Below are 12,380 nucleotides of genomic sequence, written 5' to 3' on the forward strand. Positions count from 1 at the left end.
CCTAAGATGTAATTAACTATAGGGGCTTGCCCTTATAGGAAGCTTTTCCCGAACCCAGCATAATATAAACCCTATTTAATTCCTTATATTAAATAGGGGAACTTGTCGGCCAATACATTGGTTTTGCAGACCAAACGGATGTCATAACTTTCTTTAGTTTATTTGATCGAGGCTCACCCTTAACTCTTGTGTTCATCCTTCGGGATAAATATAGGATTTGAGGTAAAATGCTCTTTCATTCTAAACTATGAAAATTATGGGGTCAGTTTGACTTCATCTTTTTCAAAATTAAAATTTTTAAAAAATGTCCTTCCGAAGCGGGCAACGGGATTTCAATTCCGATGACCGACAGCTTCTTACGGGGAAACCCCACACCAAAAAATAGTGCCGACAGTGTTGTCACTCCCTACATAAAATTTGAAGGTTCTTAGTTTGAGACTCCTCTATTTTTCATACAAAATCTTAAAGATATGCAAAGGAGGTTTCTTTGCTAGCTAGGTGATATATCTCTAAAAAATAAAGTAGAGGCTCGACGTCTTATACTTTGAGACAGTACCCTGTAATGATGGATGTTAACTTGAATTTGTTATATTTTATGTTTTTAGACATCGATGAAATATAGACCTCTATTAGCATGACTTTGTTTCTCATAGAAGACACAAAACTATTGCATTCCAAAAGATTCACGGTGGTAGAATAATAATTTAATGTCTGAACTTTACACGAAATCCAATACATACGCAAAAATAATATAAAAGTTATAGAAGGAGACATTAAGATTTTTTTGTGAAAAAAACTTAAAAAAGTGAAAAAAAAAACTTGGGGTCTAGCCTAGGCAAAGTAATCAACTCTGTAATACAAATCCACTCTTCTTTTGAATCAGAGAAGATGAAATTAAAAAGTTGATAAGTAAATATGTACAATAGTAGTTTAGTTATAATAGGCATAATTAGGCTACACTAAGTATATTTCTTAGCATCAATAATAATAAGCCACAAATGTCATAATCTATTACTATAAAGGTAGTAGTAACCCATGAAGGCCATAGTAGTGTTGTTGGCCATAGAGGTCATAGATGGTAAATTTAATAGCGCCAGTTCGCCAAAAATATCATAGTTAGAAGTTGTAGTGGCAACTGGTCACATAAACCGTAGTTGGTAGCTGCAATGGTTTCAGTTGTCCATAGAGGCTATCATAGGAAGCTGCAAAAGTAGTTGACCACATAGGTCATTGCTAGCAGCTGAAAGAGTATCAGTTGGTTATAGAGGCATCATTTGGAAATTACAGTAGCAATTAACCATATAGATCATAGTTGGTAGCTACAATAACATCAGTTGGTCACAAAGGTCGTAGTTGGAAACTCAAAAGATGTTAGTCATATAGGACATAATTATTCACATTGGCCATAATTAGTACTACACCAGTTGGTTGCCCCAACCCTTCTCTTGGGTGACGCAAGAGTTTACTGCTCAAAATTTTTGTGGTAGTGTAGCTGCTACAGGACTATAGTAATAGCTATTACGAGACATGCACCGAAATAACCCCAATTTCCTTCTTTATGTTTTCTTCCTATTATCGTTTATTCATTTTATTCCTTTCATATTAGGGTATGGAAGTAAGCTTTATAGTGGGTTTTGTTTAGAATAGCCACTAGCGTCTGTTTTCCCCCTTCAAGGGTTATATCCAAGGGTTTGGGTGATGCTCCATTGTATTCCTCTCTTAGGTGGTGTTTATCTTCCATATCTTGTTTTGCATCCTCCTCATGTCGCTCATAGCAGCCCTTCATTGTTGTAGCCACCTAGAATAGCATTTTAGTTACAATTTGCCTGCAGCCTCTAGCCTCTTAGCTGCCTCCCCCTTCCTATTAGCATTGCTACCACAAAATTCATCTCTTGCCCTCCTTGAAAGCCCTCCCACCATGTCACTGCCATCCAGTATAGCCAAGGAAGATCTCTTTTCTACTGCTCAACTGCTATCCACCCCAACTCCTCACTGTCACCAATTAAGATAACAATTATACTCATTGTCTTTTTAGCTCTGCACCCCCTCATGTCGCTCTTTCCTAGCATTCAGAAATCTGAAAATAAAAGAATGTGGCCTTGAAATAAATGTGAATTTACCATATTTCAATGAGTGTTGTATCATAGTGTTTGGATTGTGTTGCGGTTGTATCTTTCTCCCGAGAGGGTGTTTATCTTCCATGTCCCGTTCCACATCCTCCACACGTCGCTCCCTATTGCCCTTCATTGTTGCAGCCACCCAGGACATGATTCTGGTGATTATTCTTCTACTGCCTCTAGCCTCCCAGCCGCCACCCCCTTCCTTTCGGCCTTACTACCACCCAAACCACCACTTTCCCTGTTGTTCCAACCCTCCCACAGTTTTGTTGTCGTCCAGAATTATGATGTTCCACCACTACCCACCTTAAATCCTCGCTACCACCATCCAGAACAGTAACCATACTTGATGTCCATGTATTTTTTTCACCTGCCCCTCACTATCATCAACATTCATATGTTGTAGTATCTCCTGTCGGCCATGTTGTTCCACCTAACTAACCTCTACCATCCTTGGGCTACACTTTAGTGGCATTTGCTTGTTGTTGTATTTTTCCTTTCAAGTGTATTGATTGTAACTATATATTTATTTTTTACAAGAATATTTGATTTTCTTATGGTGGTTTGGGTTAATTTGGGTATCATTGGGTTTACCAATTTATAGTAGAGACAAGACTTATCGGTATACAATATATAATAATTTTAGGTGTTCAGAAGAAGCCACATTATTCTTAATACAACGATCGTAAGTAGTTGTCACCGGTAGTTATCGTCTGATCTTCAATATGATATTCTTCATTATATCATATTTGGGATACATTTTTGCATCATATTCAAGATATTTTTTTACAATATATTTGAGATATATTATTACATCATATTCAAAATACATTATTAGTTACTAGAGTTCACCAATAGTGATGAATAGGAGTGTCCGACAGTGGTCGAAGGTGGTTGATGGGTGGCGATCGATAGCGGCCGGTGGCTATGATGGTTAGAAGTCATTGCAGGGACTTTAATATTGTGTTATTCATTACACCACATTTGAGATATGTTGTTATAACATATTGGTGATACGTCATTACACTATATTTAGGATACATCATTACACCGCATTTGAAATACATATTTAGCTACCAAAGTTCGTCGTTGGTGGCAAGCAGAGGCAGCCGATAGTGGTCAGTAGGCACATAGTCCGGAAGTTATAGTTGGGTTTTCAGTCCAGAAAAATACTAGAATTCGACTCAGTCCCTCCCCTCTAAAGTGTGAAGTGAGTAAATCTATTTATAGCCTCTGAGGAAGGGGTATTTTAGTCTTTTAGCTAATAACTCACGTAACCACTTGATCAGACGACCCATATTGATCCACCTTAATTATAGGGGTTTTTTAATGATTTGAGAGTCTTAATGACCTCAAAATTAAGCGATCTTAGCATTGTTCGATTTCTCTCTTCGAAATGCTTGATTTGAATATAATTATGTCAATTTTTTAGTTTATTTTTTCATTCAATTAATGATCTGAAGCCTCCAAATACACTCTAATTGTTTGATTTGGGGTTGATCAGATTCATTCTAATAAATTTTAGTATCATTGGGTTCATCTTGTTGAGACGATCAATTTAACTCTAAACTTGTTGAATATTCTGGAAGATTTTTAATTTAAATTAGGAATATTAATTGTTTAAAGAATATCTCATATCCGTGCCAAAAGAAAAAAAATATGTTCATGATGCACCAAAAAAATTAAATAAATTTTAAAAATATAAAATAAAAATTTAAAGTCCATATATACCTGTTTTAAGCTTGTAGCTAAATTTTTTTATCATTTATATTTTATTATTGCCATCATTTTTTTTTTTTTTTTTTTTTTTTTTTTTTTTGTTTATAGAAGGGAGGTGGGTATTTACAAAACGTGAAACATGCACTGGCAGCGACTGAAAACCACTCTTCTCTTTCGTTTCGTACAATGTACGTTTTTATTTGTGAGCTCAATAATATGGGCCGACCACTTGACTACGATGAGGCCGTAGCTTTTCAGGTGTGAACAAAGCCCAAACTTTGTGAGCTCAAGAATTTTATTGAGCTTATTAAATTATAATTAACATTTTATTTAGTTTTTAATATCATTATTAGTATTCATTTGGGATTTGAATTTTCGCTATTTAATATAAAATGGGAAGATTTACATGCATTTTATTCGTATGTATTTACATATCTAAAACATATATATATATATATATATAGTCGAAGGTTATTAGATGAGCCCTGACTAACCCCAGATGTGCTAAATATTCGAAAGTAAAATCACGATTTATTGATGTGATATAAATGATTTGATTGATAAAATGTAAGAAAATAAAGTTTAGGTGTTAGACATGTAAGTACATAGGAATTTGATGGTATGTGCTTAAATGCCCCTATAAAATATCAATAAAAATCAATACCAATGATTAATAATATTAGTTATTTTCTCTAGATTAGTCAATGTTCTTTATGCACTTGAAAGAGTGGAAAGAATATGATGCTCATTTTTGACACAATACAATTTTATATATATTTTTTAAATGATTTTAATTTCTTCACAATCCATATACTCATTGTAAAGGAGAATGATGTTTTCTTAAATTTGAATTCTTCGTTACATAGACTTTGTTTAGTTTATAGAATTTTACTTTTGAAGTTTAGCAATTAGTTCAGTTAACTTAGTTAACTGCATTTTATTTAGCATACACTCAATTTCTTTAGATTTGAATTTCGTACTTAAGTTTTGAAGTTTGAATTGTGTTTTGCATTATAGTCATAAGAATTTATTTATAAACATTTCCAACTTCCCTGTGGGATCAATATCTAGGAATCCATTAGAGCCCTTTATTACTTGGTGTTTGAAAGAAAATCATTTATTGCTAACTTGTTGTAAGCTACGTTGATTAAAACTATGTAGGTGATATGGATTGACATGGGTCTACGATTGATTATTTATTCACAATGACAGGAGGTCCAGTCAGTTAGAAACCAATTCTTCAATTTACGGTTGTTTTGAATACTACGAAGGATAAGTACATGATAATCATGGATGTGTGAAGGAAACAATATGGATGCAAAGCCTACTAGATTATTTAAGAGTAGATTAAGGGTGTGTTTGGAGCGTCAGTGTGGTCACGGTGCAGCACCGCACCATAGTTTTTTCTGTTTAGTAAAACTATGTTTTGTCTCTTTTCTCAAAAAGCTCCAATTGAAAGCTATGTTGTCCCACCGACCAAACTACATGCAGTGGTTGCTATAAAGCTGTGGCCTGCCTTTAAAAAAAAATTAATAGCCATTTGAGCTTTTTGAACAGCAGTTTCTTCTTCAGCAGCTTCAAATTAGCTTCTTTAAAAAACTACAGATGCCCCAAACATACCCTAAAAGTCTCTAACAGTGTTCTTTGATAGTCAGAGTTTGATATTCTTGGTCACAAATCAAATTCTTTTTGCTTAAACCAATCACGTTGATGCGAGGTACCTCTTTGTTCGTTACTTAATTAATGACAATAATATTCTGTTGAAAAAGATAAATACAAAAGAGAATTCAGCGAACATACTCACAAAGCTACTATAAATCAAGAAGTTCACATACTGTAGGATTTTACTGAACAACTGAGCTCATGATTTATTACCCATTCGAGCATTTTAAAAACTACACGAGGCTTCATCTCTTCAGGACAGGGGGACAAAAGCAACCATTTTGGTGCAATCATTTTGATATTGAAACTCATTTTGATTCTCTCCCTTATCTGGAAGTGAGAGATGATGTAGAGATTATTATAGAAAATATAAATTTTAATTGTTGTATGTCAGTTAAACCAATTAGAGGATATCTAATTACAATTTTTTTTATATATTAAAAATATTGATATTAGACAAACTAATTAGAGATCTAATTACATTATCTTTTCTAAATTAAAAATATTCTTAATTTATATCTACATTAATCTTCTCTTATTTATAAAAAAAATTAGGATTAATTTTTATACGTGGAGTTGTAACCTTAATTCAGCCATTTTTATTCTTCTATTCCCACCCATTGATATTGAAATAACTCCTTCTCATGGCCAAATCACATAAAGAGATTCACCCCAAATCACATAAATCACACTATATTTAATTATAATATAATCATATGTTCATCATCAATCATCATTTTGCACAACAATTATGAGACTAATTCCTCACCACAATGCTGCGCTCACGAAAGTAACAATCACTAATGTCACCTGAGTTAACTTTAAAGGTCGGCTTCATTGCAATTCGAGCATATTATCATCCCCTTGCCTCTCTCGGGCTAAGACAAGTCAAGAACACTAATTTGATTTCGTTTCTGCATCTGACGTTACAGTGCTTGCGTCTCCCTTTTTTTAAAGAGTGCGCGCGTCTGGGAAGATCCTTTTCCCTGCAAAAGATGCTGACACTGCAATAATGCCGTCTGCATTTCAGACTTCTTTATGTTTGAGCCTATCACCTTCTTTGATTTTTCACGAGCCATTACTGTCCTCTCCTCTATTTCTCAACTTCGTATTATTTCAGTCTCTCGCATTTTCTCCTCCCTAATTGCTGCTCCTGTACTTTTATTTTATTTTATTTAGTCTGACCTCGTGGCTACACGAAACCTTGTAGAAGCAAACTCCGAGCGGCCAATGTCAAGGCCACAAAACCATACCGGACACGAAACCGGACATATGTCAACATAGACCTTTTTTATTATTTTCCCTCCCTATAAATAGCTCACACCACACTAACCTTCAGCAAGTGAAAAGCAAAGGACGCCAATGGCAATCCTCTCCTCTTCGTGCGCCTTCCAAACCCAAATCTTCTTCCTCCATTCCCCCCCAAGCTCCAACCGCCCTAAAAATCCCTCCTTTCGAATCTCAGCCTCAAAACACCACCTTTCCGCAGCCTCTCGCCGCGATCTCCTCATCGGCCTCACCGGGCTCTACGGCACTGCCACCGGCCACGCTCTGGGAGCCCCCATCCAACCGCCGGATCTAAAACAGTGCGGTCCCGCGGATCTTCCCTCCGGCGCCACTCCGGTCAACTGCTGCCCTCCGGTGAGCTCCGCGATTGATTTCAAGCTTCCTTCACACGATCTACCAATCCGAGTCCGCCACGCCGCACACCTTGTGGACGCAGAATATGTGGCGAAGTACGCCGAAGCTGTTAAGAGGATGAAGGATCTCCCCGCCGACGACCCGAGGAGCTTTGCACAGCAGGCTAATGTGCACTGTGCTTACTGCGACGCCGCCTATGACCAAGTCGGGTTCCCGAATCTCGAGCTTCAGATCCATAACTGCTGGCTTTTCTTCCCTTGGCATCGTTTTTATCTTTATTTTCATGAGCGCATTCTCGGAAAGCTTATTGGCGACGATACTTTTGCGCTGCCGTTCTGGAACTGGGACTCGCCGAAGGGGATGGAGTTGCCCTCCATCTACACACCAAGTATATTAACATTTACCTTTCAAAATAATAATAATAATAATAATAATAATAAACTGGGATGGTTTATTTGGTGCGATGACATTCGGGGTGTAAATGAGTCGAACACGAGTTGTTCGGCTCGTTTATATTTCGAGCTCAAAAAGTATGTTCGTGTTCGGCTCGTTAAGCAACGAGCCGAACACGAGATGTTCACGAACAAAGAATCTTTTTAACAACCCTAATCATGTAGCCATAAGATAATAAGGATTTGAGCAAGATTTAAAAATTATTATTTATATTAAAACATTATTTGAATCTAGTTTAATAATGTTTATTCTTTTTTCTTAATCAATATTTTAATTGATTATAAATCTTTGTAGTCTTGTAGTCAACTAGATTTTTAAATACTACTTATAAATATATAAACTTGATGAGTAGTATTTCGAGCCAAAACGACACGAACGAACACATCTTAGTTCGTGTTTGGCTCGTTAACTTATCAAACAAAATTAACGAGCCGAAAACAAGCTTTTTAACGAGCCGAACACAAGCTGTTCGCGAACAACGAGCCGTTTTGACAGCCCTAGGTGTCATTTTGAAAACACACCTGACATGTTTGAGTAAAATATCGTTTTCACACCGCATTTATTTATGTGTAGTGGCTGGTTTCTGTGACCGATCTGGTTTTTCCAAAAAAATTAAAATTTATATTAGTCACTGTACATTGCTTATCAACAGATTATTTTTAATCAATTTATCAACAAATTATTCAATAACTGCTCCGAACAGACTCTAAAAGAATGCCAAAACTATTTTTTTGAGAATTTTAAAAAAACAAAATATATATTAAATATCGATGTAATTGGAAGAATAAATTTCATATAAAAATTATGATGTGTCAAAATCAATTTAGGACCATCCTAATAAAATACTAGTTCAGCATATCTTGGGTCAATTTTTTTCAATTATTATGTTAGCCCCTATCTCATAGCCTCAAAATTTAATTTTAACTATTGACATAATTTTAATCGTATTAGTCATGTAGGTTAAATTATCACCGACACCAAATATAATACAAATTAGTTTAGCATGACTCAAAATTAAATTTAATTTGAGACAAATTCATTTAATTGGCCACGTTGTAGTAAGTTGAGCATTTTGTAAGCCTCTAATATCATCATGACATTTTACCCTTTCAATAGTCTAATTAAGCCCACATCTTTCTAATAAGAAAACAAATAATAATATAGCAAATATCAATGTCCCTATTTCTCTAAGTATTTAATCAAGTAAGCATTTCTCTTATGAAAAAATCATCATTAGCATCACAATAATCTTTTTTATATAGTTTTATAATTTAATTTCTCACGTATATGTATACATTTTTCCATATTTTTATATCCAAGATTGGACTTTGCAGCCTCGTCTTCCCTCTACGATCCCCGCCGGGATCCCGCCCACCAGCCGCCAACCATCATCGACCTTGACTTCGGTATAAGCCCATCCCCGAACACCAAGAAAGAACTCATCGAGGACAATCTCAAGATCATGTACCGTCAAGTCGTCTCCAACGGCCCGACCGCCGAACTCTTCCTCGGCGCACCCCTGCGAGCCGGAGACCAACCCGACCCCGGCGCGGGTTCGCTCGAAAACGTGCCCCACGGCACGGTCCACATCTGGACCGGGGACTCCCGCCAGCCCAACCGGGAAGACATGGGCGTCTTCTACTCCGCCGCCCGCGACCCCATCTTCTTTGCCCACCATTCCAACATCGACCGCCTTTGGGGCGTATGGAAGTCTCTCGGCGGCCAGCGGAAGGATTTCACCGACGCCGATTGGCTCAACACCGGCTTCTACTTCTACGACGAGAACGCGAAGCTGGTGAAAGTGAAGGTAAAGGACTGCCTGTCGACGGAGCGACTGCGTTACAAGTATCAGGATGTGGATAATCCATGGAAGAAAGCGAAGTCGGCGCGGGGGGGAACGGGAAGGCCGGTGAAGCCGAAGGCGGAACCGAGTTTTCCGTTGAGTCTTGAGAAGGCGAACGTGTCGGCGACGGTGAAGCGGCCGGCGAGGGCGGGGAGGAAGGGGGATGAGGTGGAGGTATTGGAGGTGAACGGGATCGGGTTTAACAGTTCGGTTTTTGTTCAGTTTGATGTGTATGTGAACGCGTCGTCGGAGGCGGCGCTGAGGCCGGCGGTGGCGGAGTGTGCGGGGAGTTTTTATCACGTGCCGCATTTGAGTCGGGAGGGGAGGAATGCGATGAAGACGAATCTGAAGCTGTGTATAACGGAGTTGATTGAGGATATTGGGGCGAAGGAAGATGATGACTTGGTGGTGACGTTGGTGCCGCGGGCGGGGACGGGGGTGACCATTGCGGGGCTGTCGATTGTGCTGGTTTCTTGAGAGATGAGTTTGGGTTGACGTGGAAATAATGAGGATTTGGGCGGCGTTTCGTAGTAATGTATTAATAATTGTAGGGGTGTAGGCTGGGGAATGCCTACGGTGGTTTTATGGTAATTTCGGGGAATATTATTATTGATTCCGATTTGTGAGGCTGTCTTTTAATGAAAAATTTTTTTTTTTGCTTTGCTTGAATTTTGTAATTTTATATATTGTTTATTAAAATTTTTTTAAGGTATTTTTATTTGAATATTTAACGGAATATACAAAATTATATAAATGGGAATTATGCATACATGCCGCACAGTTGTAATATAATTATTGTATGCACCAAAAATATCAACACGAATCTCAAAACGACTAGATGGTACAAACAACGGTCGAACGATGGAAGCATCCGATCTGCGAGCGACTAATCATGATTTATTGACATGACATGACAAAAGATTTGGCCAACGGAACATGACTACAGCCCCAGACCAATCGAAGTGCGCGAAAGAGGGTTCGATCGTAGTTGGCCGACTGACTCGTGGCGAGCGAGATCTCTATACAACCGAGCACCTCGACCAATCGACACATATTTTGGAAGGCATAATCTCAACTCGGTCGGTAGCCTCAATCAGAGAAACTTAGGCACGTCGGCCCAACCAATTACCGCCATGTTGTAATACAGATATAATATAAAATCTATATAATTTATTAAAGGATTAATCATATTAAGAAGGTTTTTGTAACTTTTCTTTTCTTTCTGTAATTGTACAAAATACACTCATATAAATAATAGAAAAAATAATAATAATAAAGGGGACGGACTCATTGTCCCCTTCGGATTCCCTCTACAACAAATTCTTGAACGGCTTTACTCTCTTCTCTCCTTTATTCAGCTCTAATTCTTAAGGCATGTTCACAAAAGACAATATGCGATCTAACATCTCCAAAGGTAGTGCGGTGAGCTCAGGCATACCTCAGAAGAGAAGCAGAGCTAACTATAATGGAGAAACTTCTCAAAGAGAGAACGCGCATGGATCCCAAAAAAGTCGCAACGCAACCAGACAAGCATGCTCAGGCTCAAGGCTTACAAGCCCAAATAACCATCGTGATGGAGCAGTTCGAGATCCTCCGGGCGTAAATCACCCAAAGGAACGACCAACCGCCACATTTGGAAGCAAAATCTCAGGGGGTCCATCCTCAAGACAATGAAAACCTGCATCAATGAAAAATCTTCTCCATCACTGGTTCTGTAAGGAATCATCTGACCGCTTTCCACCCTTGCAAAGCTTACGTACATGTTGAAAAGTCAAGGGCATCATGAACCTCTCCCCCCTTTATATAGGGAAGAAAAGTCTAATGTTCGCAGGGGTCGCCAACTCAACACACTGATGGGACATCTCGTCGTCTCAATTCTCGAAGTGGAAATGAAACATCCCATCAAGCAGCCTTTAATGTGTCATCGGTTCCTAAAGAAAGGCATTAAACGCAGAGTGGTCCCGAGACTTCGGGAACTGGGCTCGACCAAGTATTTTTTCAAACCCTTGCTCGATACTCGGGGAATCTGAGATGGTAGAAACTAGGCAATCGATGATATCGCAAGACTATAAAAAAAAATTCATCCCTCGATAGAAATGCCTTAGTAAGATCTTCAGGCCAGGGCGCCTGAGGCGTTTCCTCTGCTCACTAATTGTAAGATCCATGAAAAGCACATGGGATTCCCCGAGAGTCCTAAATCGACGCCCTCCACAAGTGACAACAAGATCCACACATGGTGATCTACAAATGGATAAATACCCACACGAGTCGGCAAGATTAGGTTAAGTCCTCGGGAGATCCAGAAAAACCACCAAGAGACCCAACGATTCTAGGAAAATTGACAGATTGCCGCATAACTAGTCTAGAAACTTTGATATCTTCCAACCGCAAGCCGACAGGGGGTTAACAGTGGATTACCAAGGGATGACTCTCTCCTCACTAGAGACAAGATCCGCAAAAAGGATGTGAAATTCATATAGAAAACCTTACTCATCGCCCTCTTAAGTAACGACCAGATTTGAGTCGGGAGGAATAATTGATCGAGAGCGGTATCTGCTCAAAAAACATGCAAGTCTTTTCGTGTCATAGTGCACATTAGCTTGTTGTGTCATAATGCACATTAGCCTGCTAAAAAATTATCACCCTCTCAAGCATGCCTCTTCGAAGACCAATGTCTCCGATAAAACAAAAAAAAAAGTCCGCAACAAGCCTAAGAGGCAAAACTAAGATAAAAAAGGCAAAAATGTTTCCTTTCATTGTTATGTAAGGAATCATAAGTCTTTTCGTGTAACACTAATAAGATTTAATGATATTAATAATAGTTTTCATAAGTGCTCTCTCCTTTCAATACAAAATAGGCTCATATAAATAATTAATAAAAATATGAATGAAGGGGATGGACTCACTCTCCCCTCCGGATTCTCTATAAAGCAAATTCTTGAACT

The 12,380-nt window shown here is 38.2% G+C and overlaps 1 protein-coding gene across 1 annotated transcript; it reads left to right on the plus strand.

Annotated features, from left to right (window-relative positions):
- Positions 1-6,614: 6,614 nt before the first annotated feature.
- On the plus strand, positions 6,615-10,056 carry LOC110027562 (polyphenol oxidase, chloroplastic-like). Its single transcript, XM_020729050.1, has 2 exons — positions 6,615-7,527; positions 8,927-10,056. Exons 1-2 carry the CDS (start codon positions 6,861-6,863, stop codon positions 9,910-9,912), a joined length of 1,653 nt encoding a protein of 550 aa, XP_020584709.1. The 5' UTR covers positions 6,615-6,860; the 3' UTR covers positions 9,913-10,056.
- Positions 10,057-12,380: the final 2,324 nt, after the last annotated feature.

The sequence above is a fragment of the Phalaenopsis equestris genome, unplaced genomic scaffold (assembly GCF_001263595.1).
Source record: "Phalaenopsis equestris unplaced genomic scaffold, ASM126359v1 Scaffold000428, whole genome shotgun sequence".
Taxonomy (NCBI): Eukaryota; Viridiplantae; Streptophyta; class Magnoliopsida; order Asparagales; family Orchidaceae; genus Phalaenopsis; species Phalaenopsis equestris.

Bases quoted from the DNA above. Each gene is read 5' to 3' on its own strand.
- LOC110027562 (XM_020729050.1), top strand. From the start codon at position 6,861: ATGGCAATCCTCTCCTCTTCGTGCGCCTTCCAAACCCAAATCTTCTTC. The intron at 7,528-8,926 runs GTATATTAACAT...TGGACTTTGCAG, and splicing joins GCCCTCCATCTACACACCAA to CCTCGTCTTCCCTCTACGAT.